Source organism: Glycine max, chromosome 9 (assembly GCF_000004515.6).
Source record: "Glycine max cultivar Williams 82 chromosome 9, Glycine_max_v4.0, whole genome shotgun sequence".
NCBI classification, from domain to species: Eukaryota; Viridiplantae; Streptophyta; class Magnoliopsida; order Fabales; family Fabaceae; genus Glycine; species Glycine max.
In genome coordinates, this window is record NC_038245.2 from 42,532,750 (window position 1) to 42,548,884 (window position 16,135).

Sequence of the window (16,135 nt, forward strand, 5' to 3'; positions counted from 1 at the left end):
AGAGGTTATTCTTAAAAAAAATTAAAATGAATAAATAATACAAAACATTGAAAGTTATATTGACTAAATAACTATTATAACTTGTGTTTTATGTATTATTCCAAATGCTTATACATTTTAATAGTTTACATTATATTTTATCATAAATTATCGTTGAGTACGTAAACCATTTATTAAAACTAAATGTTATTTTCATAAGAAATATTCTATAATGTATTTTCTGTATTTTTAATAGCCTATAAGTCTAATTATACGAAATATTGTGAAAAATACATTTGTTCACCGTTGTTTCTTAAAAAAAAATATTGAATTTAACTATTTTGTATAATCAAAATAGCATAACTTTATTATTTATTATGTAAATATTTTATTTTTTATATTAAAACATTCATAGTCAAAAAATGAAAAAAGAAATGTTTAATCATATTTTTTCTTTCTTGCTTCGTATTTGATCATATGAATGTGAATCATACTTTGTCCTTAGTATATTAATTATTATTCATTTTAATTTTAATTGTATAACGTGAATAATTTTTTAATTTTTTTTTCTGATAATTGATTAAAATCATAAAAAATATTAAAATTGACTCATTTAAGTATTATCCCATGAAAAAATAAGATAGAAAAGAAACGGTGATTAGAAAGCAACCTTCAAGTATCAATATCCACCTTACACAATTGCATAATACGAGGTTATCCAAAGCATCCCTAAAGGAAAAGTAAACAACACACTTCAATGATACACTAGCTTTTACTATACTAGCATTATTAAGTCAAGCAATAAATGGTAACTACACGGGCTCTAAAGTTTACATTTTGATACAATTTTGTAAAATTTGATATTAAAAAATGTTTTTTAAATTGTGTATAATTGTGTGTGTGTATATATAATTGTGTATAGTTTTTTTTTTAATTCGTGGCCACCAATCATTTTCTTTTGTAGTAGACTCTTGTATAAATATAAATGTAGTTAAATGTTACTCGCCTTTAACCCAAATCAATTTTACTCAACATAAATGTTACTCAAACCCCACTTTTATCAACTGAAAAAATTACTGGAACATTCGTTGTTACTGAAATTGAATCGTTTCGCTTGGAACGTAATTTCATGCTAAGCAAACATGTTAAATCAAGTAAAATTAAAACGCATACCAAACTTGAAGGCAAACTTTTCAGAAGAGCTCGACAACGGGAACTCAACGAAATCCCAATCACTTAAGATTAAAGTAGCAACTCGTCACCCCAAGAAACAATTATTTTCCTTCGATTTTTCTCTTTGTGAAACCAAATTTAATAATTTATTCTTTAATCTAGGAAGGAAGCAAACATTGGTTGTTACATTTTCTATTGTAGAACATCCAACATATATGCTCAACACTTGGCTTTCTCATAGACGTGCCATTGACTTTGGAGTAGATGAAGCAGGTGCACTCTGCAACCAATACAAAATATACAACAACGTCAAGCACTTGATCTTGTTTATATGATAAGAAAGACAGTACATAATAACTAGTATTTTGATCCCTACAAAAGTACCCCACTTGCAAGCTAGTGCTTAATTTAAATTGTTGAAACTTTCCCATGTACCCCTAAACGTGTTTGAATAATCAATATGATTAAATCATACACATAATTAAATCTGAATTTCATGAAATTTATTTGATTAAAAAATAAAGAACATGCAACTTACCAAGGGAATGCCTTTGAGTGCTCTTTCTTCCAAATACCTTGAGGGTTTATAGAAGTTACCATATAATTGTGCCCATTTTTTTAGGCTGGTATATATATGATTGGCCCCAACCAAGTCTGCCCAGAAAACAATGCCACCCCTACCAAAAAAGTAACACAAGCTAAACAACAGGGCTGATATATAAAGTATGCAAACTGTTCAAAAGTCAAAACACAAATGCTGGAGGAAACTGAAAGTACATGGGACACAAGAACATTATTATCAATTCTACTTTCTTCAGATAAAAAAGATTACTAATTTCACATTTCATCAGATCTTGATTAAACATAAACAATTATGTTTTGCAACCTGGACACAAGTTTAGGTTATAAGGAGTTCAAACAGTTTGCAAATTGTTATATTTAATTATGTAACCATGCGATAACTTTATAATGCCCTTTCTTAGTGATTCATGCACTTCATTGCTCCTTGGTTGATGCATAATAGGCACAAAAAGATTTAGCAAATAATCTTCGATAGCTTCTCTTTTGTTTTCTCCAAATAAAATTATGTTGTGCTGCATGTCACTTGCAATTAGCCAGGTGGACCAGTAGCACCTTTTGGCTTTCTCTAACAACACATCTCATTTTGTTTTTCATTTTTGTTGCTGTTCCTTATCGGTTATTGGTTTTTATTTCTTTATTGCACACTGTGCATATTATTTTTGAAGATTCAGCTTTATCTCCTTGGTCCCATTTCTCAGTTATTGTCAATTTTAAAGAGTGAATAAAGGAAATCAAACCGGTAATTTGGGAAGCTCATTCCAAGAACAGATGCAATGTCAAGGTCTGATGCTCGAATAACAACTCCATCTTCTAGAACACGGCATGCCTCATTAACTACTGGGAAGAGTATCATCTCCACGATCTCTTGGTCAGTAACAGATATAGGCTGCAAATAAAACAAAAACTGTTAGTTTTCCTTCACCCAATGACAGGCAAATATCTATTTTCCATCTTGTTTGAGAGGAAGCTTATAGATCAAACCAACACTTGGAAAGTAATAATGTCAATTTCAATTCAATTGCTAATATAAATGGGAGTCTTTATATCACTGCCAAATAAAACCACCTTTCCATTGGGCATAATATTGCAAAGTCTTCTAGACTCCTCAATGATTGGTAGTATTGAAGGATCAGGTTTTGGCTTGCCAGCCTTTTCATAAATGTAGTACCCTTTCCCATTGTTTTTGCCTGGTAGGGCAGAGATAGCCAAGGTCAGAAATAATTGATTATATTCACACAAAATGTTCCCTGTACAGAGAAAGTAGGAATTATTAAAAAAAAAAAAAACGCATTGATACACTATTACCATTTCGCCCAGATTTGATCAGAAGATCAAGCAGTGGAGATTTAAATATGCGATCAGAAAAAGCATCAGCAAATACTTTTGAGGTAGCAACGGCAACTCCATAGCCAGCCAAGTCTTGAAGCCTACAAGTCACAGAAAGATTGACTTCATATTACAGAACTACAGTGCAAGACTTTATGCTTGGTTCCTCACATACCCATGAAATCATTAACTTTTTCTTTATGTCAGTCCTTAAAGGTGTGTTTCAAAATTCCACATTGACATCAAACAGATTATATAGCATAGGATTGAACTAGAAACTTCAAGATATTGAAATAGCATCATTGGCAGATGCATAGTGTTAATTTGTAAGTGCATGTATTGGGAATGCAGGGCAGAGGGTTAACATGGATTAATAAATCAATTGAAGTGTGACATTTTAATTGACATGTATCTTGGGAAATACAGAAGTCCTAAGAGAAGAGAATTACTGGAAAGGACCAATCGGAAAGCCAAAGTTGCGTATCAATGTGTCAATTCTGAAAACATCCACGCCCAAGTTGACCAACAAATGGGCACCTTGTGAATATGGGAAGAATGTTTTATTCACTGCAAAGCCAGTACAATTACCCACCACAACAGGTGTCTTCTTTATGATTTTACCAACTGTTATCAGATCAAGAATCACTTGTGCAGATGTTTTATCGGTTCGTATAATCTCCAAAAGAGGCATAATGTGGGCAGGACTGTATACCAATAAATAAAGTCAGAAAGCATCCATAAAACATGTCTTCAGTTATTTAAAACATGATCTTAGTACAAGAAACATGTAATTTCAATATCTAAGCTGAGACATTAACTACCAGAATTCAGAAACATCTATAGCAGAGGTTAAGTGTGTAGCATAAAGTTGCCTTTTTTTGAGTAAATGGCAATTGTAAGCATCTTTTAGGGGCAATAATGTGACTATATTAACTAAATAACTATAATAGCCTTTTGACTAAGATCTAGTGAGGGATCTGTAGTCATTAAATGAACTATAAAGTACATGAACATGAATCCCAGTGGAAAGAAGATATTTGAAAATAACAATAGTCTCAACTGGAATAGACCTCAGAAAACCAATTTAAAAATGATGAATACATAAATAATATTAAATTCATTACAGTTTATCTGAATTCTCTTTGCCTAAGGGTCAATTAAATTATTCAAACCAAATCCAGCCTGAAACTAGCCTCTTGACAGGTCTAACTTCTTTGAAATATAGGAATGAATTACTTCATCTGTCTGTTTTCTCCTGACCAAAGAAATCATAGAACCTATTGCTGACAAACATAGTTTCTTAGTCATTCACATCAATACAAGAAATAGATTACCAGAGCAAAAAAAAAAACTGCAAAAGTATATACCAAAGGATAGAAAATAATTTATATGTGGCTTCACTATATACAGCTTATAGTTAAACAAAACTTTGAGCTGAAAAGTTTTGCAGTATCCAGAAAACCTTTTAAAAATCAGCCAGCGACATTATGCTCTCATGTTGCTTTTATAAGAGGATGAATTAAAGCTTCTATATCCCTTGTATGAAATAATACTCTAAAAAAAGTTGGGGTAATTCTGCTGGTGGATCAAGCAAGTATATCATGGATGAATCCACAACAAAAACCTGCTGCCAGAGATTAAACATACTCCCCCACCCACCTGCAACTGCAACCCCCCCAAAAAAAAAAAAAAATAGCCCAGCATTTTCAACAAGTAGTATTCATAATAAAACAAACTCTGATGCTCAATCATGTTTTATTCTTCTAAATGTTCAACATAGAAGAGCAAGACAATGTTTACATTCCATCAATTCCCCTGAGAAGTGAACTAGGTGCCAAAGGGATATCAAAGTGCAGTTAACTTTTCTCAATGTATAAAAACAAAAACAAAAATACAAAGAAATTTTAATGAGGTATTTGTTTCTATTCTCAGAAAAAACACTCCCTCTTTAACTTAAATCACTGATCTAGAAAATAAACAAGTCCTTTTTTATTTTAAAAATGAAGACAACAAGAAAAATGAGTTGTATAACCTGAAAAAATGAGCACCCGCAATGCGATTTTGAGAGCTGGTCGTTTTACCAACAACATCAAGGTCAATAGTTGATGTGTTTGATGCTAAAATGCAGTGTGGAGGACAAATCTTCTCAAGATCACTAAATATAGTTTGTTTGAGACTGATATTTTCAATTACAGCCTGCAGAGAGAGAAAATTCATGCTATTTAAATTTGATCAGACAACAGTATCAGCAAAGAAATGTCACATATATCCTCTGTTGTGCCATAAAACTGAGGAAATGAACTGAAGAATAAATGTTTATAAGAAAAGAACTATGCCAAGTTCTTTAAAGGATCCAAATTCCAAAATTCTAAACCATGTCAGCTACTTTCCAAGTAAAACAATAAGGCTTTTAAAAAAAAAGTAAAGCAATAAGGACTTCAGGCAACCAACCTCAATGACCAAGTCCACATCTTTAAATTCTGAGTAATCCAGAACACCTCTAAGCAGTGACAGTGCAGCATCTGCCTTCTGTTTCGTCAACTTTCCTCTTCTTACTAAGCCATTAACATTTGCTGTCATGCAAAATGAAACAAATACATTAAAAATGTTACAAAATTATCATATGTATGAAGGATGAGACTGAGTAGTTTACACTTTTCATAAGCCTTTCCTTGTGTTCCATTAAAAAGTTAACGAAGGAGAAATTCATCCTTCAGAAAACCATACCACCAAAGTTGTAATAACTCCAAATAATATTTACAGCTAAGAGCATTAAGCCGTTAACATCCATTTTAATAGCAATTACGTATACTAATCAATGTCCTGAAAATGTACTAGTGATGGTGTGCATATTAAACCAACCATTTGATAACAAGTGCATATTAAAAATGACCTCAGAATAATTCTTCTGAGCGTGATATTTGTATATAAAAATCCCAGACAATGGAAGACACTACTCAAAGGAACTAATAACAGCTTATTATTAGCATCGACCAATAAACAATTGATCTTCTGCATCCAATTATCCCAACTTCACCAATTGATCATGTGTATCCAATTATTCCTACTTCACTCACATGACTGAAATAATTACCTTCTATTGTTTTTATTCCCTTCAGAAGAAATTCAGGATTGATTTCCTTGAGTATAACATGAATGTTGCCTAGTATAAGAGCTGTAGCAATGCCAGAACCCATTAGACCTCCTCCAATAACAGCAGCTTTTTTCACATTTCTGGGCTTAAGGCCGATATCGGTTACGCCAGGCACCTGCCAAAAGACAGTAGTTAGTGAATGGTGAATAACATAAATAAACCTGAGTAAACTATCAGTAGTTGTTTCCTCAAGTTTAGCCAAGAGAAGATGAGAAATCCGTATTAAAACCTAAACCAACAAAGGTCATATCTAGCCATGTACCTTTGATATCGCCCGCTGAGAAAAGAAGACATTAATTAAACCTTTTGCGGTGTCAGATACAACCAATTGTTTGAATACTTCTGCCTCCTGCAATAAGATTTAGTTATTAGCTGTGAATGCTAACCATGCTAGACCTAAAAAAAATGTCTATCTCAGACTAAACATTAATATGAGAAGAAACAGAGTGAATAAAAATGGAAGGAAGAAAGCACATATTTACTTCTGAACAAAGACTATATCATGGAACTAATAATACCTTTAGAACACCACTGTAGCCTCCATGGACTATTCCATGTTCAATCACATCTACACAAGCCAGCTGCTGAGGCAAATGTGGAACAGTCTTCTTTACTTGTTGCCTGGCAGTTCTCAACACCTCACGTGCTTCAGACAGAGAACCAATTTTGTCCGTCCTATGAAGTGAACGAACCCAAGGTTTGCACCTCTCTCCAATTTCAAGTGCCCACAACCTAGATGCATTTAGTAACTCCTCAGAAGACACAATAGCATCAATAAGTCCTAATTTCCTCCCTTCTTCCGATGTGATTGGTTTAGATGTCTGCATAAAATGAAATGTCATATTTAATTCACATTTTTTTTCAGCACAAAGCTTTTTCAAAAAATATATAGGTAAAATTATATGCATGATGACTTCCAGGGGAAAAAATTATTGCAACTAGAATGAAAGTCTGCAAAAATGCTATACATTATAATGAAGATCTCAAGTGCCACAAACATAGAATTCATTCTTTCTAATTCTTCTTCCGGTCTATATTCATCAAATTTAGTGAGTACAATTATGTTTTACACTTTGCCAACAAAGTAAGGTCTCCAGTTTTCCCACTTTCTTCTATTCTTTTTCTTTTTACAATTGCACAGCTCATTATTAAATAAGTATTTGCGCTCATCGAATGCGGTAAAAAGGCAGTGGAAACTCAAACAATTAAATGAGTGGTCAACATCTTACCAGCATCATTTCAACAGCTTTAGACAGCCCAATAAGCCTTGGAAGACGCTGTGTTCCTTAAAAATTACAAATTTTATAAACATTTCAGTAAGTGCTACTAAATGATGAAAAATTCCTTACACCTAATCCAGATTACTGAACATATGTGCATGCAAATGTTGATTACCTCCAAATCCAGGAATAATACCAAGAGTCAGCTCTGGTAGACCCAATTGAGCTCTTGGAGCCGCAACACGGGCATGGCATCCCTACACAAGGACAAGGTGTTACATTCCATGCACTAATGAAGACACTAGGACAACAATTCTTATTTAAAGGAACAATTACAACACGGCTTCTCATTGACAAAAAACTAACCATAGCCAGTTCTAAGCCACCTCCAAGAGCAAGCCCTGCTACTGCTGCAACAACAGGCTTCTTCGAATCTGCATTTATCAACAATGCTAATTAATAACAATACAAAACTCACACTTACAGAAACACCAAGGCAATGCCTAGTCAGAACCTTCAATTGAATTAACTACTAGTTCCACTGAGACATCAGGGAGATGCGAGGAATCCCCTGTCAAGAAATAAAAAACAGCAAATGCAGTTAATTTAAATTTCATAACTCACAATACTCATAACCATAATTTTACCTAAATTTTGTAATTTTGTATCCATCCAAATTTCACTAAACGGATGTATCATGTGTGTGATCATAGCATATAGCTTACCAGTCCGGTGAACCTTCTGCATAACACTGATATCAAATCCACCAGAAAATCTCCCACCTTTGCCTGAAAATCAAGATGGAAACAATCAAATTGTCATCAATTGTATAAATCAAAGCCACCATCTTTAAAAAAAAAAAATCATATACGGGCCATCCGAATAATAATGTTACCAGTCAAAACTATAGCTTTCACATCATTCCTCCTAGCTGCCTCATCAAATCTGTTCTTCAACCCCATGATAACTAATCAAACAACAACAAAAGTAAAATATCACACATAAAATATAAAAAAAATAAAAAAAAATAAAAAAAGAGAATGAATTGGTGAATAAAGCTGACTTGGAATGGCCAAAGCATTGACGGGTGGGTTGCACATAGTGATGACAGCAACCCCATCAGCTCCAACCTCGAAATCAACCTTAGGCAACGCCATCTCTGAGAGAAACAAGTCCCAAGTTCCTTCCTTTTCGAAGAATCAAGTAAGGCTTTTTCGCATGAAATGGAAGTGAAGGAAATGGGTTTAAGAAGGATAAGTCCCAAGGCGATGATGGAAAGTAGAAAGTGGCAAACTGACAATCAATGTAAAGAAAGACCCTTCATCATTTCGGGGGGATTTCGCTACTGACTCTCGCAATCAAGAAAATTAAGAAATCATAATTTTTGTTATTCACACTACTAGACTAGAGTTCTTCTAAACATGTTTTTTTTATTAGTGAAAATTTATTATCAATTCAATAAAATTTAATAAAAATAGAGGAAAAAACAGATTATGCATTTACAAATATAAAAATTTCATACGGTGATCCTAATTATTAAGTTGAATTTTATAATACTTATTTAAATTTTTAATTGATTGACTTGTAAATTAATTCCATAGTGCATATATGTTTTTTTAAATTTTATTTAATGGACGTAATTCAATTTCCAACAATACATTTTGATGAGAGAATTTAAATTGATCATTATACAATATATTTTTAAGAAAGAATGAAAAACTTAAATGTGATTAAGTATATGAAACTTATTTTTATTACCGATCCACGTTACAATGTAACAAAACTTTGTGTAAAAAAAAATAGTCTTTAAACTTTTGAAATTGTAAACTTGTACGATTCTTATTTTTATTTAATGTGTTTTTTTCTTAATTTTTTTAATAAGTTTAAATAAGATAGAAATTGTGTTAATGTTATTATTGATATTTCTTATATGTAAAACGTATTTAAAGTTGACACATTACTAATATTTTTTATAAATTAAAAAATATAGATGCGTGTGGCAACATCTTTACTAAATTTTATGTTACACGTTTTTAATTGATTAATAATTTTAATAAATAAAAAATATAATTAAATGTGAAATGAAAATTAGTTTTTTTATTATGATATGAAAATTAGTTGAAACACTAATTTCAATTATGTTATAATATTTCATAAAATGGAATATAGTGTTGACTCACTAACCACGACGTTGTCGTGTCGTGTGTGTGTGTTCCGTCCCAAAAAAAAAATTGGATGGGTGCTACACGTGGGAAACAGCGCAGCACAATAATGCTATGGCCGTTGAAGTGATTGATAATAACTTAAAATATTCCAACTAGTAGGGAAGTTTATTTTAGAGCATCTTTTGTGTATTTACATAATTTGTTTAACTTTAATAACGTTACTTAATTATTATTTTTATTAAAGTAGATGACATGACCTTGCTAATATAAACATTATTACTTTTATAAATAATAATTGTTTAATACATTTATATCATAAATAATATATAAAATACCCATTTTAACAATTTCAGCATTAAAATAAATTTTCATATAAAATACTCAAAGTTACGTAGAATTAAAAAATCCATAAAATTAACATAAATAACTTATTTAATCAATTATGTATTATAGATGTTTTTAGAAGAAAAAAATATGACTAATTTGGAATTTGGCGGAAGCAAAGAAAAAATTTACTTTAATTTATATTTAATGTTATGTAATAAACCATTTTTAATATAATAAATTTTCTATATTAAAAAATTTGTATCAAATACATTTAAATTGAATGGTCATGGTTCTTTTACAAGATTCCACATGACCTGATTAAAAGTTTCTTTCTTAACTAACATTGTACTAATCAGATTAAACTTTAAACAAAAAGCTTATGCATGAAACACATGTCTAGTCTAGTTTAGATTATTCAAAGATTCAAATTCACAAATGTGTGAATTAAGAGAATCCACTTCCTTAGGCCACTACCAGTCCTGTAGCCAAGTCCATCATATCTTGCCTCCTTCCTCTCCCTTTAGGTGTCTGTTCTATCAGCATGATTACAAGATTTTTCTATGAAGTTGAGATGGAAATTATGTAAATAACTAATCTATCTATAATGAATATTTTACAATAGAACTAATAATCCCTATAGCTTCTTTCAAGAATGCATAGAACATTATGAAATTTCGTTTTAATAGCCCTCTAAATTCACTTATGAAATGGATTTATCAAGTCCATAACAAATGTGCTGGTGGCAGCATTTCATATGTGCGTTTGCACTTGAGAGGATGGGAGTGTTCTGAGTAGGGATTGGAAGCACGCTGATTGTAGCTAAAAATTCTGGATGCTGTTTACTTTTTCTAATACTCCACTTATTGAATTTTGATAGGAATTCAATAGACACAAACGCAATCAAAGATTATGTTACTAAGTACTGATCTCTGACCTCTGTACCCTGGTGAATGAAAGTACTAACTCTAATGCTTATCTCTCTATTTTACAATTATTTACATGCCTTCATGATGTTACTGTGTGATGACATACTAGCACTCATCTATGGCTAGTTGCAATCTTGAGGCCTCAACTGATATCTTCAAAGATCATGCGTGCAATTACTTCTTGAGCTGGTTCAATCTATCCTCATCAATTTAAAAATGAGTCTTTTGGCTATTATGAACTGTGAATGAATTTTTGTCAATTAATAATGCATTACCATGCATTATGCCTGAAGATTTAATGCATCTAATCGCTAGCATTTCCCTGATTAATACAGTTCTATGGCGTTTCTAAATCAAATATGATATATAGTACTGTATGATCCTCTGAGGAAGACACTGTTATGCGTTTAGCTAAACAAGTTCATTTGCATTGGAATGCCATTTATTGCAAGATAAAACCTTTTTCAGGTCACAACATTGTGTTCAGCACAACATGGGAAGAAATGCATGCTGACTGAGCATGAAATTCAGTTGGCTTTGATAAACAATCTCTAGAAACTTCAAACTAGCTTGTATAGTATATCTTACTGGATTTGATGCTGAAAGTATTTCTTTTTTTCTTCTTCTATGTCTCTCCTTTAATTGTTGGCTCATGTAGCCTTATAAAAATTCATATGTTTAGTTTAAAAAATCTGAATATAATTCAAAATCTTCCATTGAGTTAACTTGCTTTCATTTATGTATTATTGTTTCCATGAACTTGAGTCCTGAAGCCTACTTGTGCATTCTGATGAATTAACTTCATGATACGTTGAAGTACCCCCAATCCCCCTACCTCCTTATCTATTTTATTTTGATCCTCTTCAAAATGGGAAGTGTGCAAGATCAGCTATTGTAACTGCATATGCAAAGGAGTTTCAATATTTGAAATCTTGGCAACCATGAATTAATTTAAAGGGGAACATCTCAAGAAATGTACAAAAATCAGAGATATTTTATTTTATTTGGAGAATTGATTGGTGGTTTGACAATTCAATTTATTGCAATTAAAAACATTTTTCGTAACTAGAATGTTAATCAGTATTAAATACTTCCACGCACCTAGAAATATTAAATGACATAAACTATAGTATCAAATTATCAATCGTAAACTCCACCAAAAAAATATTATCAATCGTAAATATGAATTCCACACCAACCAATTCAAAATTTCTCTCTCAACTGGCATTCTCATAATCAAATAATTTTTTTTCAATAAAAAACTTCTGAATGAAGCACACGTTACTGAAGGTATAAATAAAACAGAAAAAAAATCTTTTATTATCCAAATAAGAAAAAAAAAACTCTCTTCTTTGTGTTGATTTTAAGAATAGTAGCATTTTCTTTCACTGCACATGCGTTGCTAGCTTTCGGTGTAGTGGTCAATGTAGTGAGAAGCAAGTATGATTTAAGTTTTCTTTTCTTTTCTTCTTCCCCATCACTCCAATCCTTCTGTTGTAAACTACTAACCTTTGGAACTAAAAATTGTTGTATTCATGAGCATATCCTCTTTAAAACACTGTTTATTTTTAAAACACCTAAAATCAATTCCCCCTATCATCATACCTTTCAATGTTTTTTTTAAGCAAATCATACCTTTCAATGTAAACTTTATAAATTAAAATTAATTTGGACACATTCCAACTACATTCAATGATTCAAAATTAATTCTATCCAACTTTAAAAAAATGGACTAGAATCATTTGCTTAATTAAGGCACTTAGGCACACTGTCATTTCTTCAACGAGAGGCATCCTTTACAAATGTGCCCATCTATCAACATCCATCACATGAGCCCTTTGCATAGTTGCGTGTGCCATTTAACTCAAACCAAATCTGAACAATCTCACCCCTTTATGTGCATTTCAAAATATGATATGCAATTATTTGATTTTGTTTTTACCTTATCATATATATATATATATATATATATATATATATATATTGTGTGAGATAATACAAGAATAAAAGCAACACTACCTTGTCCTTATCTAAAGAATTTTAGAAGGTAATCCGTATCAGCAGTTCTAAGCTTCAATTGTTTGTACAGTCAATTTTTAAATGGGTATAAAATTAAATGTGTATGTGTAATGCAAGTACTAGTGTAGTGTCAGTCATTACCGTGACTTTTTAACATAAAAGCTCACAAAAGGGAAAAACAGAATGTCACGGGACTGAAACTGTTATTTGTCATGTTCCACCAAATTATTAGTGTTTGCTAGTCAGCTCTTTATTGAGTTTTGTTTGTTTCAACATGTCACAACTCACAACACATACAAGCCTCGATTGGTGACATGACATAGTAGCCCCTTATAAGCTGCACAAAAACAAGGCATATATACTCACATACATCCACAAGTCTCATTCAACAAAAGGAGTAGATAAGGAACTCTTGTGAAGTCTATACTTGTCTTAGCATTGTTTTCACTCTTGTTTCTTCATCTGAATCAAGTAAGAAGAGCATGGAGGTGGATTTCAAGTCTCCTTCCCTTGAAAAAACAGAAGCTGAGCCTCAAGTAGAAGAAAACATGCGCTTTCACAAGTCTCTTCAGGTTCATATATAACTATATATGCACATGTACTCTGTTGTATAATATTTGTATGTAATCTATTTCTTTCTGTTGTTCTAGTATTCTTCTACAGTTTTTCTATGAAGTTCTGTGTTTTGGTTATGGTGGTTTTAGGAGCTAAGAGAATCGCAGTCTCAGTTGCACCATGCTGCAGATTATTGTGAAACAACTTTCTTGAAAAGTGAAGCTAAGAGAGAGTGAGTCCTTTCTACACTCTTATTATCAATCTGAATGTTATTTTCTGCCTTATGTTTTTATCTTTGACAGTTTGCTATCAGGTTCAGGATTCATTTTCCCTATGGTGGTCCATGTAGACATGACATGTGACCAGTCATGTCTACATGGCAAATGCTTTTTATCCTTGTGTTGAATAATTTGCTAACATTTGTGGCCTGTGAGGGGCCTTTCGGAGTGTCACCCTGGTGTTGCACCAGCCCATATAAGTGCAGGCTTGGACTTAGAAGTTCATTTTCCACCCTTGTTTTGGGTTTAAGTTGTGTCCCCAAATCAATAGGCATAACCATAAAGTTTTGGCATAACATAATACACAAATCAATGAATGCAAATAACTAGAATTTAATTTAAATACATTAATCATAGATTGTCATATATGATAAGTTAATAATTGACTTTTATAATAACTCATACTTGATTGATTGATAGTGTAAGAATCCTTACATGCATGAAAATTAAATTTTAATAACCATGTCTATGTGTGCTAATTTAGGAAGGTATGAATATGAAGACGAGATATTATTGTTATAGTGCTTTTAGAAGGTCACACAATTTGCTTAAAAATCCAAGAAATATGGTACTAAAAGTTTAGATTTATTCTGTTATTCCTTTTTTTCCCATTGAGCTTTCTAATTTTTATTTAAAAAACAAATTGTTGTTTGTCGGATGGACACTATGACCTGCGACTGATTGGAATATGTACTATATCTTGCAGTGTGTTGGAAAATACAAAAGAATACATATGCAGGGCCATGGTTACTGTTGTTGATCATCTTGGGAACGTCTCGGCTAATCTTGATGACCTTATTTCTCAAACAAATGCATTTTCTGAGGCTGAGTCTAGAATCCGGTGCCTCAAACAAGTTAGTATTATTATTATTTTGCACTTGCTCAAAATATGCATAATGTTATTTTAATCATTATGAATTTTCATAAAATAGAGGATAATAGTATTATCAAACCATAAATTCGTAACATTAACAACTTTTTATGCAAGCTAATAGTTTATGTTTATATTGCTGATTAATTTATATTTATTTGAAAAAAAACAACTTGTTAGTAACAATACATATAAATCTTATGAAAAATTTATGATCACAATATAATGAATTACTTGTTACCATAGAAATGTACAAAACTAATGTTAGAATATCAGCGGAGGAGAAAAAAGAAATTAAATTTAACATATACAGCAAATCTATAACAGTTACTGATGATGGTCTTTTCGACAGAGACTTTTCTCATGTGAACAATATGCTGATAAGCTTGCGCTCACAAAAATGAGATGGAGGGAGAAAGTGCCAAGACTCCATACACGATATTTATCATCACGTAAATATTTATATAATGTCACCCCTTGATTCTTTTGATAGGGACAAAAATGTATGATTGAAATCAATTACATTATATTTATCTCATTTGTTTTTTACTTGCTTTCCCTGATCAGCACCCATCCTTGAGAGATCAAGCAGCGAGAAATTAAGGTACTCATTCCTCAATACCCTTATGAATCTAACAATAGTTAATGTTTGACCATATGTTTTCTCATTGTCTGCATGAAAAAGAAGTATATTTTATATTTCAGTTTGGTCTTGATTATATTTTATTTCTATCCAATGCAGAGATTCTAAAACTGAAGATACCTCAAAATTAGATGATAAACACATACTAGAAAAGCATGAGGATTTGCCACTCTTTTTGTACACCCAAAAGCCACATGGAGATAAGAATTTGAAGCCAACCAGCTTTACTACATTGAAGGAGCATAATTTGACCATGGGTACTACAACATTGTGTCTTTCTAATAGCAACATTATAATATTTTGTTCTTCTACATGACTTTCTTTGAGTTGCATCTCTAGCTAACATGATTTTCTTTCCATTCTAAAACTATAGTGGTACCGATTCGGGATGGTTTGTCAGTCTTAACAAAAGTTTCAAATCCTACATTTCATTTCCAAGTGAGTTTGCTTTCTATACTCTTTCCTGTTTCATGTTCATGATGCTTGTTACATAATAAACTGGTTTCTCCCCAAGTCATAGATTGTAATTGTTAAAGGCTTGTTTTTATTTTCTTTTGTAGGGTTCCCCGAAGGTTGCACGCCATAGAAGATCCTTGCATGGCAGTGACATCTTATGGTTCATACGGCGTACAAAAAGAATCCAATAAAAAACAATGTTGCCTATTGCTTCATGTGCTATTAGCCTTAAGTACTCATGGTGGTGGTCTATCATTTTCATGTGGCAGTTCAATGTTAGTTGTTTGATTCAGGAACCAAACATTATTTACAAATATTTATATTTTGAGGCACTTTGAAGTAGTTATTTATGTAATTTTGGTAGGAAACGTCATCATGGTTATAATGATTTAGATTTAGCACATGTGAATGTTGATACTCATTGAACTTAAAACTTTTGAACTGAACAAGACTTCAGGTAC

The 16,135-nt window shown here is 31.9% G+C and overlaps 2 protein-coding genes across 2 annotated transcripts; one reads left to right on the forward strand and one right to left on the reverse strand.

The window, feature by feature from the left end:
- Positions 1-1,196: 1,196 nt before the first annotated feature.
- Positions 1,197-8,852, reverse strand: LOC100798079 (peroxisomal fatty acid beta-oxidation multifunctional protein AIM1). Its single transcript, XM_003534154.5, has 18 exons — positions 8,498-8,852; positions 8,330-8,401; positions 8,160-8,222; positions 7,949-8,005; positions 7,801-7,868; positions 7,610-7,691; positions 7,444-7,499; positions 6,733-7,035; positions 6,477-6,563; positions 6,155-6,329; positions 5,512-5,633; positions 5,093-5,256; positions 3,510-3,764; positions 3,040-3,161; positions 2,800-2,921; positions 2,472-2,620; positions 1,691-1,829; positions 1,197-1,432 (listed from the first exon to the last, which is right to left on the reverse strand). Exons 1-18 carry the CDS (start codon positions 8,589-8,591, stop codon positions 1,388-1,390), a joined length of 2,175 nt encoding a protein of 724 aa, XP_003534202.1. The 5' UTR covers positions 8,592-8,852; the 3' UTR covers positions 1,197-1,387.
- A 4,406-nt stretch (positions 8,853-13,258) lies between these two features.
- On the forward strand, positions 13,259-16,006 carry LOC100798609 (probable protein ABIL5-like). Its single transcript, NM_001254088.2, is given in 8 exon segments — positions 13,259-13,443; positions 13,576-13,658; positions 14,411-14,558; positions 14,928-15,027; positions 15,143-15,179; positions 15,318-15,475; positions 15,592-15,656; positions 15,779-16,006. Coding segments are annotated over 8 exon segments (768 nt in total). The 5' UTR covers positions 13,259-13,353; the 3' UTR covers positions 15,866-16,006.
- Positions 16,007-16,135: the final 129 nt, after the last annotated feature.